We start from the raw sequence: 19,806 nt of genomic DNA on the forward strand, positions 1-19,806 counted from the left end.
GTTGGAGCCATGTCCTTTTAACTGGAACACATGACAAGAAAAAGGAGAACACAGAGAGTGGTAATCATTGCTATTTATTGAGTGTCTTTCATGTGCCAAGTATGGTACTGGGAGCACGCTGAATAACTTGGGGCCCAGGGACCAGTGACAGGGCATTGAATCCAAGGTCCAACTTTAAAAGGCCTCCCAGTCCCTAGGTAGTCTTCAAGTCAACCATGATTTGCTCACCAAGGAGCAACTGAGCCTACAAGTGGAAATCGGCAAATCTAGTTGAATAGGGGCAGGGTGACTCTCATTGCCCCTCATACCATACCTTGTATTTGCCTGTGACTTTGACTCTCCACAGGGATTATGTCTATAATGAAAACATACAACAAAGTCTTTCATGATGTCACCTCCAAATTACATTTGCAGATCATTCAGGTGTTGAGAAATGTAATAACCTTCATCATCAAGATGGGTATCATTTAAACTCCAGTTGCATCACTAGCGCATTGTCCATTATCTGACAAAGAGAGGTTCCATTTAGATCCAATCAGAGTTGAAACTCAGCCAGCTCCCTTATCTGGAGCTGCTGTAGTTGAGACACATGATAAATTAAAATGCAGCCAGCTCCTTCTCCCCAGTGAATTTCATTAAATCACAGGAAGTCTGCCTACAGAATTCCCATTGATCCAGTTTCTGGCCCAGGGCTGACCTATTCTGAAGGTGATAGAGTAAGATGAAAACACCAATTAACAGCTAACACCAGAGTTGTTCTTTAAAAAGGAATTGCTTGCCACCAGTGTGACTCGGTGGTTGAGCATTGACCTATGAACCAGGAGGTCACAGTTCAATTCCAGGTCAGGGCACATGCCTGGGTCACAGGCTCAACCAGAAGGGGGCATGCAGGAGGTAGCTGGTCAATAATTATCTCTCATTACTGATGTTTCTATCCCCCTCTCTCTCTCCTTTCTTCTCTCTGAAATCAACAAAAAACATTTTTTAAAAGAAAGAAAGAAAGTGCTTTTATTTAGGAAAATACCTTGAAAAGTCAAAGAGTGAATAGAAGATGGGAATTTTAGAACATGGGTTTAAGGGAGAAAATAAACAAAAGCAAAAACTAAACTCTTCTGCATACAGAGTGGACAGAAAGTTTAGAGAGAGGAAAGCGGAGAAAAGAGGAGAGATGGCTGCAGAACAAGAAAAAGGATCAGGCAACCTGGAAGGAAACTGATCAGCTGAAAGAAATTATAAGCAACAGGGAGACCAGAAGACATCTAAGACCAGAGACATCTAATATTTCATTCTAGATTGTTTGCATTGCTGTGATTTAAACCTTTAACATCTCCCCAAATTTTTCAGAGAAGTCTGATAGGTCCCTGTATCCTTGCTGATAGTGTTAGGGAAATAGAGTCAGCGTAGTAGAGGGAAGTGTGCCTACCTCACATTCACCCTCACAGTGAACGTGGACAGTTTTGTGCCTGACCATAATGTGGTCTTGAAAACATTGTCTGTCTCCAGGACCCTTCCCACATGGAACTGCAGATATTAGTCCAAGAGGTGGATACACAACCCACCAAATTTCCACCAAGGGCAGACCAAGTACCTCCCTAAAGTTGGTAGTGAACACTTGGAGAAAGAGGCTTGCTCTTTTCTGGGGTGGCTGAGCTAGAATGATAAAAGAATTGAACAGCCAGCAGCTTTCTCCCTTTCTCCCACGTCTGAATAAAGGAAGCCCGGCTTCCTTTTCAGAAGAAAATTGGGCAATATACACAAGGAGCAGAGATGAAAAGTTGAGTGTAAGAAACCCTCGATGGTATGGTTTGAGCCTCTGGATCAAGCCAGACCTGAAGCCTAGAACTTCTTACCCAGCCTTGGGGGATGGGGAGGGGAGTCAGCTACTCTGAGGCTGCTCTACACAGTCTCCTAAGGGTCCCAGCAGGGTTGCGCCATTACAATGGTAATCTGCCCACTAAGGAACCCTGCAGTGGCTTCCTTCCCTTTTATGTTTCATGTCTGTTTCCCTACTGGAACTTTCAGGGAACACCTCCCAGTAAACTACTTGCACTCAAATCTTTATCTCATAGTCTGCTTCTGGGGGATCCCAATCTGAGAAAGGTGTGAGAGAAAGGAAAGTCAAGAAGAATGACTCTTAGGTTGTTGGCCTTCATCAAGTTAGCTTAAGTAGCTACATGTATTGAGCATTTGCCATGTGCCAAGCATTCTGCTTGGCCTCTGACATAGAATATGCCAAGTAATTATCCCAGCCACTTATGTAGGATGTAGTATAGAGGAAAAGGGCTCAGGGTCAGACAGCTAATAAGTGGTGGAGCTGGTTTTCAAAGAGCAGGAAGTGATGGGGTAGAAAGTCCACACTGCGTTGGCTTGGCTGCCTAAAATGTGTGTGTGTGGCGGGGGGAGGTGTCATGACCAGCCCCTCATTCCCAACTGGAAAGTTCCTGTATCATCACAGTAGAGATTCTTAATGATACTGTCATTCACCTTTTCACTGATGGAGAAAGTGGAGGTAACAGAGAAAAAAAAAGAGAGGAAACCAAAAGTAAAGAGGGTGGAAGACAATAATCAAAATAATGACAGCTGCATGTACTGAGTGCCTACCTGTGCCAGGAGCTATTAAATTCTTTATGTCATCTCACTTAATCTTCCCAACAAGTCTTGAAGGAAGCATTGTCTAACATTATTCCACATTTAACAGAAGCGGGGAAGGACAACTTCTATAGAACAATGAAGAGAAAGTCCATCCAACCTGACACCCATCCTCCCAGGTCCAGGCCCACCTTACTATCAGGCAGACTCCAACTTCAATGTTTCTTTTCCTTCCTTCCCATCCTTCTTTATATATATTATTGATTTCAGAGAGAGGAAGGAAGAGAGAGAAACATCAATGATGAGGGATAATCATTGATCAGCTGCCTTCTACACGTCCCCTACTGGGGACTGAGCCTGCTTCCCGGGCATGTGCCCTGACCAGGAATCTAACTATGACCTCCTGATTCATAGGTTAACACCCAACCACTGAGCCACACTAGCTGGGCTTTCTTTTTCTCTTTCTTTTTTTTTTAGCAAAACAAAACTACTTTCTTTTTTTAAAAATATATTTTATTGATTTTTTACAGAGAGGAAGGGAGTGGGATAGAGAGTTGGAAACATTGATGAGAGAGAAACATCGATCAGCTGCCTCCTGCACACTCCCCACTGAGGATGTGCCCGCAACCAAGGTACATGCCCTTGACCGGAATTGAACCTGGGACCCTTGAGTCCGCAGGCTGACGCTCTATCCACTGAGCCAAACCGTTTAGGGCCAAAACTAGTTTCTGAGTATCTCCAGCCTGGTGCTTGGGGGGATATTAAGCTTCATGAAGAGAGTGGTGTCATCAGAGGGCAGCTGCAGGACATGAAAGGAGGGTCCTGGCTGTCAGGATTCCCTCCTGTTTTCAGAAGCACCAACAAAGCTTTGAAGAGAGAAGTGCTGGTGGTCTGAGTGTCTGTAACGCTGAGGCTGGAGAGCAGCCTGTGTGTCTGCAATATGCGAGGGTGGTTTTGTGGCTGGAGGATTATGTAGGAAGTGGTTCTTCATCATTAATCATGTGTTGGTGTCAAAAAAGTACATGTTACCACTTAGATATACCAAAAAAAGTTGTTCTCTTTATTTTCAGTAACTGACCTCACATTGGAAAACCTCCCACTAACGGTGGAGAAAGCACAGGGAAGCCATCTCCTCTAGAATAAAGCAGGGGCACTTCGGGTAAACATTCATGGCCAATGTGAAGGTTAGACTCTCTGGGCTGTTTCTTACCTCCCAAGGTGGCTTCAGGATGCCGGGGCCACTTATGCAACCTTCTGGCTCTGCGTGGGGTGGGGACATGGTTCTTCTCCTGCTGACTTCAGTTGGTGTTGCATTGAGGTGCGGCTCATTACCTTGCCTGGGGGGAGATGGGAGGAGGGATGGGAGGATTCAGGCTGCGTTCTCTGGGAGTGGTCAGGCCCATGTCCCTCATTTGCTGCCTCTGCCCCACTCAGTTCTCATCCACCGGATTCTCAGCACGACCTCCATCCTTATTAAGCCACCCACTTGGCATTCTCTGATATGGGGTTGTCCAGAGCCTCACCAGCATATCCCAAAAAATCTTTCCATCCCCCATCTCAGATACTGCAAGCAGTTGAGATTTCACCCCAGCCACAGTCCTAAGGAGAACTGAAGGCTCCTGTTGTAACCGGGCACCTCTTCCTCCAAGTCCCAGCTTCACTGAATTCTCTTTCTTCACATGCTGCTCACCCAACATGGGTCAGGGCCCTCATTCCTTCTTCCCCCAAAACAGCACTGACACAAGCTATTGGTTGTCGCAGATGTTTACTGGAAATTTGGGCATAAGGTAGGTCCTGAATCTAGCATAGAATAATTCAAGTGAGAACTTGGAATTGGATATTAGCCATAAAGTTCCCTGCCGTAAAGACCCACTGGCCATTCTCTGCCAGGAGAACTTAATCTCTCCCCGGCCGGATTTTCTTCCCAGGAACTGGGACCGCTGCACATCTCCCCTCTTCTCCCTCACAAGCCCTTACACACTCACACTGACCATGAACAACTCCCCACCCCATTTCTTTCTTATGCAGAATAGTTTAGCCCTCTCCAGGCAATATAGGTAGGGGTGGGATGAGGTAGGGGTTCCTCCCTTTTATAATCAAACATGCCCAGAAGCATATTCCCCTAAACTAAAGAGTAGTAATTCCTTCCCTAAGATTTTTACCTCATTTAGACCAACCACCTCAACTTTAGCCAGCTCTGCTGAAACAACATTTTTGTAATGCCTGATACACTTCTTAGAATCCTCACAGTGAACAGCAGATAACATTATTAACCCCATCTGACACACAAGGAAGCCCAGGCGCAGCAAAGTTAAGTAACATAGCCACTGAGCCAATCAACAGCCTGGCAAGAACTCAAACCCAGGTCTGCCTTACTCTCAGCACCCGTGCTTTCCACATAGAAGGAGCTATGCTGCTGGGAGGCAAACCTGTTTTCAAAACAATTCCCACGGGGCAGGGAAGGCCAGTGGGCTGCAGGGTCTGTGGAGCCTGGATGTAAGAACCCCTGATGCTGGGGGAGGCTGCTCCCAGGCTCCCTACTGGTCCAATGCCCCATCCTCATGGAGCAGCCTCCAGAATACCTGCTCCCTCCCAAGTCAGCCTCTTCCCAGCGGGCCCCACTGTGAACACCAGTGCCAAGTCCTATCATCTGGGGGCAGACCACACTGTCTTCAGATCTCATAGCTACTGAGAGGCAACTGCAAACTTGAGGCTTTTCCAGACCACCTAATCAACAGGCACCACTGGCGGGCAGGCCCTGTGCCAGGGGAAGTGGAGGGACCATCAGTGTTTGCTGAACTGGACCCAGTTCCAGCCGCCACTGTTTCTTCCCTCCTTCCTGATAAAGGGCCCCAGCAGACCTAGCTGGCTTCAGTGACAATGCGCACGTGTCCACCTGCAACCATTTACTGAGCGCCTGCTACGTGCCAAGCATTGTGTACAATGACCTCACCTCTCCTTCCCAGTCACCTCAGTTCAGCAGTAGACAACATTTTAGAAATGAGGAAACCCGTCCAGCAAGATCATAGTTTCTTGAGGTTTCGCAGCTTCAACAGCAAAAGCAGAAATTTGAACCAAATCTTGTGCAAGTCCAAAGTCTTGGCTGTTTCCATTACCCATAACAGGCTGTCAGGGGAGATAATGATTTATTCCTCCTTTCCCGGGGGATCAAATGTCACTCTTCTTACAGCATGTAAGGCTGTGTGTTTGCTAGTAGTGTCCAAATATGATTCTAGAAGCCCCGTTCCCTGATGGGATGAAGGGTTGGATGAAGGGGCTGGAGTAACAATGAGCCACTGGGTCAGTGACTCCCACCTCAGAGAACCCCACTGAGAGGACCTGGATCCCTCACTGGACTGAAGGAAAAAAGAGGCTCTAAAATTGGGTCAGAAATTCCATGGGGATTTCCCCCGGACATCTGGGCACATCCTGCCAGATGACTTTTTTGTTGTTGCATGACTTCATCCTCACTGGAGGATATTTTTCCATTGATTTTTAGAGAGAGTAGAAAGGAGGGGAGAGGCAGAAACATCAATGTGAGAGAGACACATCGATTGGTTGACTTTCCACATGTGCCCGACCAGAGCTGGTATGTGCCCTTGACCGGAATCAAACCAGGACCCTTCTGTCTGCAGGCTGATGCTCTACCCACTGAGCCAAACCAGCTAGGGCCTCCCATATGACTTTTTATAAACACGGGCTACTCTCCATGCACCCTCCGACATGCACATAATATGAAATTCTAAAGATGCAAAACGATACACAGTGAAATGGAGGTCTCCCTCCTACCCCTGTCCCCAGGCTTCCCTCCCAGTACCCTTCCTGATGGGAGAGAAGGGAACTGTTACCAGTTTCTTATGAGCCTCCAAAGAGAATCGATGGGTTCATAAGCATAGATGAGTCTGCTTTCTTTTCCCCCACACGCATGTAGAATGCCACATAAGCCACTCTGTCCCTTGTCCCCCACCCTCTTTGTTTTGAGAGAGAGAGGAAGGGAAAAGGAGAGAGAAACATCAATCGGCTGTCTCTTGTACATCCCCTATTGGAGATCAAGCCCACAACTGGGGCTTGTGCCCTGACCAGGAATCAAACTGTCAACTTTTCCGTGCATGGGACAGCGCCCAACCCACTAAACCACTCTGGCCAGGGCTGTCCCCTGTCCCTTTTAACTTCTTGTGTCTTAGAGATCATTCCATATTTGCATGGAGGGAGCTGCCTTAATCTTTTTAGTGGCTGCCTGACATTCCATTATATGGAAGTGCCAGAATTATTTAACCAGCCCCTTATTGATGGACAATTAGGCTGTCTCTGATCTTCATTATCATAAATGATTAATATCTTGTATATGTCACATTGTACATGTGTGACTATATATATAAGATAAAGCCCTAGAAATAGGATTTCTAGTGCTTATTAAATAAAATGTGCTTTTAGAATTTAATAGGTTTTACCAAACTGCCCTCCATGAAAGATGCAGCAATATGGAGCCCACCAACAATGAAAGGCAGCAAAGGAGTGCTTTTCATATAAGGATAAAACCTTTGGCTGGAAAAAGACTAGCTGACAGGCAGACAGGCAGGCCCGTGCCTGGTCCAGACATTCACCCTAGAACAAGTGACAAAGATGAGCCAGCCCTACCAACAGGCCGCTTCCTGCAGGCTACACACCTATTTCACAGATGAGAAGACAGGTTCGGAGAGTTGACGTGCCTCACCCAGGGTCATGGCCTGAACCCTCTAAGTCCAGGGCTAATCCTTCCAGAAAGTATATGCCTGGCCCTCTGATCTCAGCTGTTGTCTCCTGTGTTGACTTGGCCACAACTTGGAGACCCAGCTCCTTCCCTACTATAAACTGAACATAGTTGGGACACCCACATGGTGTAGGGCTTCCTCTTGTCATTTTATTCCTATACACAGGAAGCCAGGACCTGCTCCCACACAGGCACGTTTCCAGCTATTTCCAGCCTACTTGGGGCCCAATTCTCGGAGGTGGGTAGCAGTGATAACCCTGGACATTCATCCTCCAGCCAAAGGAACTGAAAAACTCAACAGTTCCTCTCCATGGTTACCGCTGGATGGTGGGCAGTGAGGGCATGACTGAAATGAGAGTAGCACATGAGCCATGGATCTTATCATCAGCCACACTAGAAAGAGAAATAAGCATGGTGAAAACACTTCTCCTTCTTTGTGCTTGGAAAGTGTCTTCACATCCACTAACTCATTTCACCTCCACAGCAGTTCTCAGTTAAATAAGGCAGGGATTCTCATATTCATTCTTCCCATTTTATAGGTAAGAAAGAGGAGGTATAACTTGCCCAATGCTAGAGAAGATCAGAGACTAGAGGTAGACCAAGAGTTTCTGGTACCTAATCCTGGCCTAATAGCTGAATGGGTGAGTGGATGGATAGATGGACAGATGATGAATTGATGGATGGATGAATGGATAGATGGGTTGATGGGTGAGTAAACTATTGGTTTAATTTGTTTGTTTGTTTTTCTACACAACATCCATTCCATCAAATATCACCTTAACATCCTTTTGTGGAATCACTTCTCCCCCAGGGTATCAAGTAGTACCTGCTGCCAAAACACCCAGAGCTTCCCTGGTTTCTCACCCATCCTTTTTCCAAGTCCGGTGTTTCAATGCCCTATCCATTCTATGAGCTACTCACATTACCCCCAGCACATTACCTTCCTGTTTAAGTTAGCCAAAGTTGTTTTCTGTGCCTATAAACAAAGAATTTTAAGTGATACAAATGTAAAGATGAATGAGTAGATCAATGAATGGATGCGTGGAGGAATGGAAGAAGTAGAAGCATGAAAAGATTGAGCAGTGGGCAACTGGATGAATGCAGTACTGCCCATAGAGGACTTCGTGAGCTAAGTGGTCAGACAAGTCCAGGCCTTGGAAAAATAGGAGAAAAAGAAGGGATGATAATGACAATCCCTCAGCCTTACCTGTAGGAGAAGTAATGTGAATTGATTTTAGAGGCAACAGGACACCTTCACCCAAAATCTCTTCAGTGTACGAGAAGTCCTTTCGTTTTATATATTTTCACTGAGAAAGGCCTCAAAAACATTGTCAAAACTCCATTTCCTAGATGAGGAAACTAAGGCCCGCAAGGGGCAAGAGGTTTGCCAAAACCCACAACTATATTTGGAGCTGAACTTGGACTAGAACTCAGGCCTCCAAATTCCCAATCCCTTGCTCTTTTCACTGCCTAAAGCTGTCTCTATAAGAAATGACTAATGCCTGGCCAGTGTTGCTCAGTGGTTGAGCGTGGATCCATGAACCAGGAGGTCATGGTTCCATTCCCAGAGAGCACATGCCCGGGTTTTGGGCTTGAACCCCAGTAAGGGGCTTGCAGGAGGCAGCTGATCAATGATTCTTTGTTATCATCGATGTTTCTATACCTCTCTCCCTCTCCCTTCTTCTCTCTGAAAAATCAATAAAAACATTTAAAAAAAGACATGACTAAGACATAGAATTTCCAAATCCCATTTTGAGGAAATTCCCTAAGGTGACTTCCCAAATGCTCTGCAGGCCTAAATGCTGAGGGAGACAGATGAAGGGGGGTAGGAGACCCAGCATAGGAGAAGCAAAATACTAGGAACCCCATCCCCAAGAATGTATGCAATGGACAGGAAGCCAAGGAGTTTCCCAGGACTAGCTCAGAAAAGGGTCAGAATCCAGAGTACAACCACAAGAATCCTGTGATTCTGAAACTTGTCACTTCCTTTGTGAGCCTGTCTGTGAAACTTTTTCAATTTTTATTTATTGATTTTAGAGAGAGAAAAAGGGGGAGAGAGAGTGATTTGTTTTCCACTTATTTGTGCATTCCTTGGTTGATTATTGTATGTGCCCTGACTGGGGATCGTACCCTCAACCTTGGCATATCAGGACAATGCTCTAACCAACTGAGCTACCGGCCAGGGATGCCTGTGAAACTCTTTGAAAAAGGGTCCGTGTGCCGGCCTGCAAGGACAGCCAGAAGAAAGAAAGAAGGGACCACATCTCACTTCACGGCCACGCTCAGAGACAGAGAAATACAGTGAAAGACAGGACACGGGGCCAAGTCTCTGAAGTTTGCTGCCCAGAGGGCGGAAGAGCTCAGGACAGGCCTGAGTCATCACCGTTTCCTGTGAGTTTTCTTCCTAATAAGAGAAGTAATGCCTAGAGCAGTGATGGCGAACCTATGACACGTGTGTCAGAGGTGACACGCGAACTCATTTTTTTGGTTGATTTTTCTTTGTTAAATGGCATTTAAATATATAAAATAAATATCAAAAATATAAGTCTTTGTTTTACTATGGTTGCAAATATCAAAAAACTTCTATATGTGACACGGCACCAGAGTTAAGTTAGGGTTTTTCAAAATGCTGACACGCCGAGCTCAAAAAGTTCCCCATCACTGGACTAGAGTGTCTAACATGGTGCCTAACAGCTAATGAAAAGTCACTGTCAGCCTCCCCCTCGCCTGCCCCCATGTCTTCTAACACTGAGCTGAGCTGACACCTCCACTGGGAGGGGGACGACATAGAGGAAGGAAATGCTGGAGACTGGACATTTGGGGAAAGGAAGGGAAGGAATTGTTTTCCCAGCAGCTTCTTGTACCAGGCAGGGTGCTGGGTAGTTTACTGATGGCCCCATTTAATCCTCTGAGGTGTCCTAGGAGCAAAGTAATCTTGGCCCCATTTCCAGAAAGGAATTCAAGGTGCAGAATAGTTAATAACTTGTCCAAAGACAGAGAGTCAGCAATCTGTCTGATTTCAACCCCAAGTCTGTCCCTCTTCACAGGCTTTCTCCCAGGAGCCGGGGACTACGGAAGGGAGGCTGCACAGAAAAAGGGGGACCTTCTGACAAGCATGCAGAGGAAAACAGAAACAAAGATCAGATTCCAAAGGGTCAGGAGAAAGGAGTAGGACCTGAAATCATCTGTCACCCCGAAACTTTGGAAGAACTGATGCTTCCCCCTGGGCCTCGCTCCCAGGCCTGCCCAGCCCCCCAAGGCACCTTGTGGTGGGCCCCTCTGGTAACCCAGTGAGCACATCAACAAACATGCCACATGTGGTCACCAGCTACAGAAAACAAGCAGATGTGCACAGCCACTGTCCCGTGTGGTGAAGGTGAGAAGACTGGGGAGGCTAAGCTGCACCCCCGCAGCCTGCATGTGGTTGGATGGACGAAAACAGTTGCCATGGTTAGTACCTCCAACCTAGTGAATGCACATGAGGAGATGGGGAGGTGAGGGGAGGTACCAAATAGACTAACACGGAAAGAATAAGCCAGAGCTGGACCAAAAGGCTAAGGCAGGTGGCAGCATCCTGGATAGGGGGTTGAATCCTGTCTCCAGCTGGGCAAGTCCCCAGAGCCCACTGGGAGGCCTCGGCTGGCTTACACCTCCACACTCCTGCCTTCTGCAGATCCTCCAACAGCACTAATGGAGCACCTACCCAAGCAGGGCCCATAGAAACAAGGGTGAGACCATCGATCACTGGCTCAAGTGAGAAATATTTACACTTGTGAACAATAGTGAAGAAAGGGCGCTGGGAGCAACTCTCCGATGTGCAGCTGGGGAAAAGGCCCACTGGGAAGAAATGACCTTGCCTCACGTTTTTTCTCTTGGGCCCAGAATGGGATTGTAGAGGATGGAGGGACTTTCCATGCTTTGGGCTTTTTTTTTTTTTTTTTTTTTAGTAGCCTTTTTTTTTTAGTAGCCAAAAGGCCCAAAGCTCCTCCCACACAGTCAGCTGTAGGGGGAACTCCAATTCTAAGCAAAGCTTTGGAATCCAGTTGGAATGAGGTTTCACTTTCTCTGCCGGCTCTGGTTTCCTGATGTCACTGTGGGAGGCTGGGCAGGCAGCCAGCTTAGCTTAGGAAGAGTGAATGAAAGAGGAAAAGGGAAGGCTGGGCCAGGAGAGCAGGGGAGGGGCTGCCCGAGGCTGGAGGAATTGCTTTGCTGTCTGGCTTTAGTGAGGAATTTGCTGGGAAAAGGGGTGTAAGAGGTAAGAAGATGGGTGAGAACCGGCCCTCTGAACTCGAGAAGCCCATCAATGAGCCTGCAGGGTCTATGAATCTCTTACATGCAAAATTATACCTGTGTCTGTGTATGTTTCCACATATTTGTGGAAAGTATTCACAACTTTCCTCAGATTCTTAAAGGACTCCATTACCCAAAACAGATTGGAAGCAATCTCTCACTTTACAGATGAAGAAACTTAGTGGAGAGAATAAGAAATGAATGAGTGGTCTAGACCAGTGATTCCCAAAGTGGGCGCTACCGCCCCCCGGTGGCCACAGGTGCATTTGGGGGCGATGAGTAACTGCTATTAAATTTTAAAAAAAATTAATTTCCAGGGGCTGAGTAATATTTTTTCTGGAAAGGGGGCGGTAGGCCAAATAAGTTTGGGAACCACTGGTCTAGACCAAGCACACTGGCTGGACAGGTTCCTAGTTTCAGGATCATAAAATGCTGAGCAAATTATAACGATAGTTGTCATTCACTGAACACCGACCCTGTACCAGGTACCACACTGGTAAATTTACACTATCTTAGCCCTATTCTCTCTACCACTTACACACACACACACACACACACACACACGGATAAGGATCATATTGGTTCATCTGTGGGTTGCTTCCTTCACCTCCTCCTCAGCTAGTGTTCCAACTCAGCATATTTGGTATCCAGGAAAAAACTTTCCTTTCTCCCTTAAAGAGAGAAACTAAGATCAAAGAAAGGAAACAGGAATGGAGCTCACATGGAAAACTGAACCTTAGCAAAATTTTTAAGATTTCTCTTAGAAAAATGCAGTGTGATAGAAAGTCCATGAACCCAAACTTGGGTTCAATGTTGAGTTCCATCTACCACTTTAGGCTATGGGACCTTAAGCAAGTCACTTAACCTCCCTAAGCCTCAACTGACCCCTTGGATTAAACACAAATAAAGGTCACTTAAAAATAAATTAGAGGTCACTCATAACTATTAATTGGGGTCTTATCTAGATTACTGAAAAGCCTAAAGTATAGAATATCCTTCAAGGAACTGACATTTTCTTACTGTCAATAATAACATGATAATAATAGCTAATATTATTAAGTACTTAACATGCATCAGGCATTGTATTAAGAGCTTAAAGCATGAGTGTGTTTATTGGGCTGAGTTGTCATTATTATTATCCCCAATTTATAAATGAGGAAACTGAGGCCAGAGAGATTAAGTAACTTACCCAAGGTCACGTGGTTAGTAAATGGGAGAAACACCAAAGCCCCTGCTCTTAACCAGCCCACCACACAGCCTCCCACGTATTTGGGAACTATGGGGGCTTTGTGAAGGGAACAATTAAAACAGGCATGCCCGGCCAGCGTGGCTCAGTGATTGAGGGTAGACATATGAACTGGGAGGTCATGGTTCAATTCCCAGTCAGAGCACATGACCGGGTTGTGGGGCTCAATCCCCGGGGGGGTGGGGGGTGCGCATGCAGGAGGCAGCTGATCAATGATTCTCTCTCATCATTGATGTTTCTATCTCTCTCTCCCTCTCCCTTCCTCTCTGAAATCAATAAAAATATATTTTTAAAAGAAATGAGATGGTCTATCCAGCATTTACTGATCCTCATCTGAAAAATGGGAACATGGGGATAATATTAGTAAATGAGTTGACACATGCGAAGCCCTTAGAATAGTGGCTAGCAAAGAATAAGCCTTCAGTTAGTGGCTAATAATCGAAGTCTCTCTCTCTCTCTCTCTCTCTCTCTCTCTCTCTCTCGCTCTCTCTCTCTCTCCTTAACAAGCTTATAAGCTTAAAGACATTAAGCAAATTCCTAAGGATCACTCAACAAGTAAATGGGGGTGACCCTGCAGCCATTACCCACTCCAACTCATATCTGGTGAAAAGGTCTCCAATGCCCAGTTCTGATCCACTGCCTCAATCACCATCCTCCAGGACTACATGTCAGAGGGCCCTCCCCTTCTCAATAAAACACCTCATATCATAAATAACATCCTCCCATGGATGAGAGGGAAGATACAGACCTTTGAAAGCAACCAAATAAACACCCAGTTGTTTCAGATCCCTGCCCTAACCACCCCTCCTCCTGCCCTTAGGGAAGCAGCTTCCTGACTGACCTCTGGGGGGGAGCCCAGCCCTGGAAGGTGAAGCTGAGGATGCCAGCAAAGGAAGAGGTTTTCTATCACCAGCACTTGTGCTAGCCCTGCCTGAGGGCAAAGGGGAAACCAATGAGCTCACTTTGGATCTGAGGTTGATGAGGAGAGGACGAGAGGGGGAAGGGGAGGAGAGAGGGGAGAAAAGGGAGAAGGAAAGGAAGACAGAAACGGGGAAGGAGAGTAAAAGCAAGTCAGCCTCAAATTTCCGGAGGCTATTTCAGTTTTCTTTTCCTTTTAATGCAATTTCATGTATGATGTCAGCCAATGCCTGGCTACTATTTTGGAAACTCCCCTTGGGGGCGCTCCCTCTACTGGCCTGACTTACTATAAAGGGCCAGCCTGAGCTGCAGAGAATCCCTGCAAAGGATCCTAAGACCGCACAGGATCTCCCACAGCCTCTATCCACAGGTACCATGAAGGTCTCCGCAGCTGCCTTCGCCGTCCTCCTCGCCGCAGCCGCCTTCTGTGCTCCTGCATCGGCCTCCCCATGTAAGTCCCAGTCCTGACCACCTGAGTCAGCCCTCAGGCTAGCCCAGACCTTGCGTTTATACTGTCTGGACCCTATAATTTTCATTCTTACTTATTGCTTTTCTCTGATGCCCAGTGGCCCCTGATGGATCTCTGAGCCACTTTATGGCAAGGACCCTCTGATTAACTTTTCTGTGTTTTCAGGGTCTACACCCCAAGCTTGCAGGCACTCACTGAGTGTGGACTGATGCTGGGGTTATTCGTAGGAAGGGGCAGCTCAAGCTGACCTAAAAACATGACTCATGCCTGCCTAACACCAGCAAGGTTTCTAAGAAACTTATAAGCAAGTAACTAAAACCCTCCTGGGACAGTCATATTTCCCCCCACTTCATAGAGGGATAAAATGGGGCTTGAGAAAGGATAATGAAAGCTAATTAAATACCTACTATTTGTCAAGTATTATGCTGATTGCTTTACATATATCATCTTATTTAATACTCACAACTATTCTTTTTTAAAAATATATTTTTATTGATTTCAGAAAGGAAGGGAGAGGGAGATAGAAACATCATAATGAGAGAGAATAATTGATCAGCTGCCTCCTGTACACCCCAAACTGGGAATTGAACCCGCAACCCAGGCATGTGCCCTGACCAGGAATTGAATCATGAACTCCTGGTTCATAGGTTGATGCTCAACCACTGAGCCACGCCGGCCAGGCTCACAACTATTCTTTCAGTAGCTGTCCTTGACTTACAGATGGGGAAACAGAGGGAGGCCCAGAGAGGTTAAGTAATTTGCCAGGTTCACACAGCTAGGAAGTGGGGAATCTGGTATTCAAACTCAGTTCTATTTGGCTCTTAAACACTCCTACTCTGCTGGGAAATGGCAACTGACATTTCCTAGGGTCATTCTGAATTAATTGACCAACAAAAAGTCCTCCTTCTCTGATACGGCCCCTTACTATGCCTCAGCCACGGCTCTTACCATCCACCATGCACCTCCAGTCTGAGTTTTGGAAGCCTCTCCCCAGCCCACCCGAGGTCTCAAAGAAACCAAGTTCTGAATCCACTGAGGATCCTAGGAGGACAAGATAAGGCCAGAGGGCACAACACAAGTTAGGAAGAGGCCCAGCATGTACCGAGAGCCAAAGGCAGGAGGGTGATGGTGCAGAGAAGGATACAAGCTAGGCACAAGAATTAGGTGAGGGATTGGGAGATCCTCTCAGTCCTCTGTTGGAATTCCACTCTGTCACTGTGTGTCAATGGCAAAGTGACTTTACCTCTCTGAGCCTCAGTCTCAGCCAAAGGATGATAATAGTCTATTTAAGATAAATCATATAAAGTACCCAGTGCACTGGCAATGAATACAAGGGTCTCTTCCTTCCTTCTCCCAGATGCCTCGGACACCACACCCTGCTGCTTTGCCTACATCTCCCGCCCACTGCCCCGTGCCCACCTCCAGGAGTATTTCTACACCAGCAGCAAGTGCTCCATGCCAGCAGTCGTGTGAGTCTCGGTCCCATGGAACCCTCCAGCGGGGTGCAGAGCCTATCCCCCTAGGAGTCCTCTAGGATGCCCCATCCACTGGGGCCCATCCTCTAGCTGCTCAAATAGCACGGCTCCTCCAACTCCGGCTTCAGATTCCCCAGCTATCATGAAAAGGACCAGACAGGGTGATCTTGGAGGATCGTCCCCACTCTGATGCACTAGGTTAGGTCTCTGATCTTTACAGCTGTGACTTTTACTTGAACATCATCTGCAATGATCTTGTATGGAGATCAATTTGGTCATCACTTTCCAGTTAAGAACTTCACAGTTGCCCATACCCACAACCTATCAAATCCACCTCAGAGGAACTAAGGAGAGGTCAGAAGTTAGGGTCCTAGTTGCAGCCACTTGTGCAAAAAACACACACAACTTGATTGATTGGTGGAGAAATAATAAAATGAGATTCTCCTTTAAATCTGCAAGCTAATACATTTGAAAAAATCAAATAATCCCTACTACCTAGGAAGTGCCTACTGTGTGTCAAATGTCTTACATGCATTATTCTAGAATCTAGACCCAGGGCCAGAGACTTGGGAGAGCACACAGAAAAGAAAGGCAGCAACTTTGAGTAATTCTCAAGGGACAGGTGAGGGTGGAGGCTCCCATGAGACAGAGCAGGAAAAGAGGTAGGTGGGAAGTCAGACAAGTGGAGGGTCCCCAATATGGGGGGAGGGAGAGAAGTCTTGTCGAGGAGGGACTATTCTCCAGTGTCCCATTCTACAGGGAAGAGAAGGAAATGGGGGCCTGAGCAACCCTGACCCCAGATGTTGGTTTCCTGACCTTTTGATTTCCTGGCCACAGGCCAAGGGGGCAGAGGAGAGCAGATGATGGTAAGCCAACAGGATTTCCTGTATGCCACCCAGCTTAACAAGAGCGGGGTCTGGGTCTGAAGCTCTCTTACCACCCCAAATAAGAAAATAAACACTAGGAGGTACAAGAGCCCAGAATATGGCTTCTGCTCCCTTTCTCTTCTCTGCCCGCTAGGGTGGGAGAGAGATGGTCACGGGGCTCTGAGTGAGGCTCAGAACAGGGAAGCAGCTTGCCTGAGAGCAAAGACTACCCATGACAGAGCATGGAACAGGACCAAGAAACCCTCATTCTCACCAGACAACCTAAGCCTTCATTTTTATCTGAAAACATCCTGAAGGAGAAGCCAAAACAAGAAAGGTCCAAGTAGGCAGGGCTAGCCCCAAAGTGGCCGGTTAGTTGGTAGAAGTGCTTTGACACTGCCAATATCTCAGTGTCCTCCACCTCTCTGAGCCACAGTGCCCTGTACCAGGATCGTTGGTCTCATGTTGCTCTGATCCACCCTAAAGCAGAGGTCCCACAGCATTCCAACGACAACAACAGCACATGCATGCTATTTTCAAAACCACATACTATCTCATTGGACCTCCGCAATAACTGTGCAAAGTAGGAATTGTTTCTGTCCACATTTTAGAAATTTGCGAATAGACTCAGAGGCCCTAAGCGATTTGCCAAAGGTAATCCAACTAGTAAGTGGTGAAATCAAGACTCCAGTTTATGTCCTTCCCTCATTCACCCACACATGCATAGATGTATTCATTTGTTGAGTTTCTACCCTGTGCCAGGCACTGTGTTATCTAAAGCCAAATTATATGGGGGGTTTTTTTTGAAAGGGGGGGTGGTTTTTTAATTTTTCAATTAGAATTGACATTCAATATTATATTAGTTTCAGGTATACAGCATAGTGGTTAGACATTTATATAACTTATAAAGTGACCCGACCCCCCCCGTAAGTCTAGTCCCCACCCGTACTATACATAGTTATCACAATACAATTGACTATATTCCCTATGCTGGACTTTACATCCCTGTGACTATTTTGTAACTGCCAATTCATACTTCTTTTTAAAAATATATATTTCTATTGATTTCAGAGAGCAAGGGAGAGGGATAGGGAGATAGAAACATCAATGATGAGAGAGTCATTGATCAGTTGCCTCCTACATGCCCCACACTGGGGAACAAGCCTGCCACCAGAGCATATGGTCTGACCGGGAATCAGACCATGACCTGCTGGTCAATGCTCAACCACTGAGCCATGCTGGCTGGCCCCAATTCATACTTCTTAATCCCTTCACCTGTCCCCCAGCCCCCAACCCCTCTCTCATCTGGGACCATCAGTTTGTGTTCTGTACCTATGAGTTTGTTTCTGTTCTGATAGTTCATTTACTTTGGGTTTTTTTTAGATTCCATGTATAAGTGAAATCATAAAGTATTTGTCCTTCTGTGTCTGACTTATTTCACTTAGCATATACCTTTAGGTCCACTCATGTTGTTCAGGGCCCTTTCAAGGGACATAGTTAGGGAATGAGTAAGTGGATCTCGTATTATTAATCCAGTCCAACATTTATAGCTCCTTCCTCTATATCAGAGCTCATAACCTTGGGTAAACATTCTAATCATCTGAGGAGCTTTGAAAAGATACTAATGCCCAGGCCCCTCACAGGTTTGTTTTACCACCTCCAGTCTCCCTCTTGCTCAGCCATGACCAAGTTCCCAGAGAATGCCTCTTTTTCTCTGCATCTGGAGCACCCAGTACGGGGTCCGAAACAGAGGAAAGGCTAATGGTTGACCAGTTCAACCCGGGGCTCCTCGGGCTTGTATCCCCTTTGCTCTCCAGGTGGCATGTGTGTGTGAGAGAATTACAATGCACACAACTCTGCTTCTGACTTGGAGCCCTTTTGAATCAACAGGAAAGGAAATGTCCTTTCCTTAAAAGCCACAGATAAAATCTTACGGAGCTCCAAAAATGACCTACCCAGTACCTTCATCATCTCCTCTTGTGCCTCAATCCATATCATTCTTAAAACTGGCTGTCCCAGCGCTGACCAGGTCTCTCTCTCCTCTCTTCTCCCACAGCTTAATCACCCGAAAGAACCGTCAGGTGTGTGCCAATCCAGAGAAGAGATGGGTGCGGGAGATTATCAACGCTTTGGAGATGAGCTAGGATGAAAGGCGCCTTAAACCCAGAATTTATGCAACTTTCTTATTGCTTCTCCCCAATCCCCGGCTCCCACCCTCCTGGGAGGCCGATTCCACTACACAGCATAGCGGCAGTTATAAAAGCCTCCCCACCAAAGCCCCCAGGAGCTCCTGGGGCTCTGAACTGTGCACAGAAAATCTCTAGCTTTTGAGCTGCAGGCGCCTCAGCTCAGGCATGGCTCTGCAATCAGGAAGGAGTCGGCATAACTCTGGTCAGCATGTCTCTGGAGGCGAAGAAGGGAGACAAACTTGGCTTCGATGGTAATGTCCCATGGCCAGAGCTCCAACCTCAGCCCCTCACTGGGATAGGCTGACTGGCAAAAGTGAGAAATCAGCTTTCTATTAAAATTCCCAAGACAATTTCAAAGCTGGCTCCTGGCATGATTTCTTCCTTAGGGACCCTCCTTCCTCATGAGTATTAAGCATGCAGGAATGCACACACCTGGTGTCCTCCCTAGATTTGGGGGTGATGGCCTTGCACAGTGAGCAGGGCTGGGAGCATGAACTCTCCGAGAAGGGGCATGGGCAGGACAGTGGCTTATCTACCCTGGGGGGAAAAAGAGTCACTACATCCCTACCCCCAAGTCCCCACGAATTTATTTCACTCCCTGCCACAGAACCTTCATTTCCTCAGACCTTCCCCTTCTACCCTTGTCTACCCTAATCCTCATCCCCAGTCTTGCTCCTGGAATAGGTTTTAGTGGCAATCCCAACACCTCAGTTCTTTCAAATGGAGTAAAGAGGTGGGAGTACTCCAACTTCCCCATCGATGTGCCCCTTCATGTGAACATATATTGACAATATATATCTTTGTAATTATAGGGAGCATAGCTGAGTGCTCACTGTGTGCTGGGCATTGCCAGCCCCTTACATTCATCATCCCTCATCCCCACAACCCTTTGAGGGAAGCAGTATTATCAACCATGTTTACAGTTGGGAAAATCCTTGGCAAGAGAAGGAAATAACTTGCCCAAAGCCCCAAAGTAAAAGAAGCAAAATGAAGCGGGGGGTGGGGGGGAGCATT

The 19,806-nt window shown here is 46.7% G+C and overlaps 1 protein-coding gene across 1 annotated transcript; it reads left to right on the top strand.

The window, feature by feature from the left end:
- The first annotated feature begins 14,100 nt into the window (after positions 1-14,100).
- On the top strand, positions 14,101-19,133 carry CCL5 (C-C motif chemokine ligand 5). Its single transcript, XM_006101911.3, has 3 exons — positions 14,101-14,244; positions 15,620-15,731; positions 18,660-19,133. The coding sequence occupies exons 1-3, from the start codon at positions 14,169-14,171 to the stop codon at positions 18,745-18,747; spliced, it is 276 nt and encodes a 91-aa protein (XP_006101973.1). The 5' UTR covers positions 14,101-14,168; the 3' UTR covers positions 18,748-19,133.
- The last annotated feature ends 673 nt before the right edge of the window (positions 19,134-19,806 follow it).

Source organism: Myotis lucifugus, unplaced genomic scaffold (assembly GCF_000147115.1).
Source record: "Myotis lucifugus unplaced genomic scaffold, Myoluc2.0 scaffold_387, whole genome shotgun sequence".
Lineage (NCBI taxonomy): Eukaryota > Metazoa > Chordata > Mammalia > Chiroptera > Vespertilionidae > Myotis > Myotis lucifugus.

Bases quoted from the DNA above. Each gene is read 5' to 3' on its own strand.
- CCL5 (XM_006101911.3), top strand. From the start codon at position 14,169: ATGAAGGTCTCCGCAGCTGCCTTCGCCGTCCTCCTCGCCGCAGCCGCC. The intron at 14,245-15,619 runs GTAAGTCCCAGT...TCCTTCTCCCAG, and splicing joins TCCTGCATCGGCCTCCCCAT to ATGCCTCGGACACCACACCC. The intron at 15,732-18,659 runs GTGAGTCTCGGT...CTTCTCCCACAG, and splicing joins TGCTCCATGCCAGCAGTCGT to CTTAATCACCCGAAAGAACC.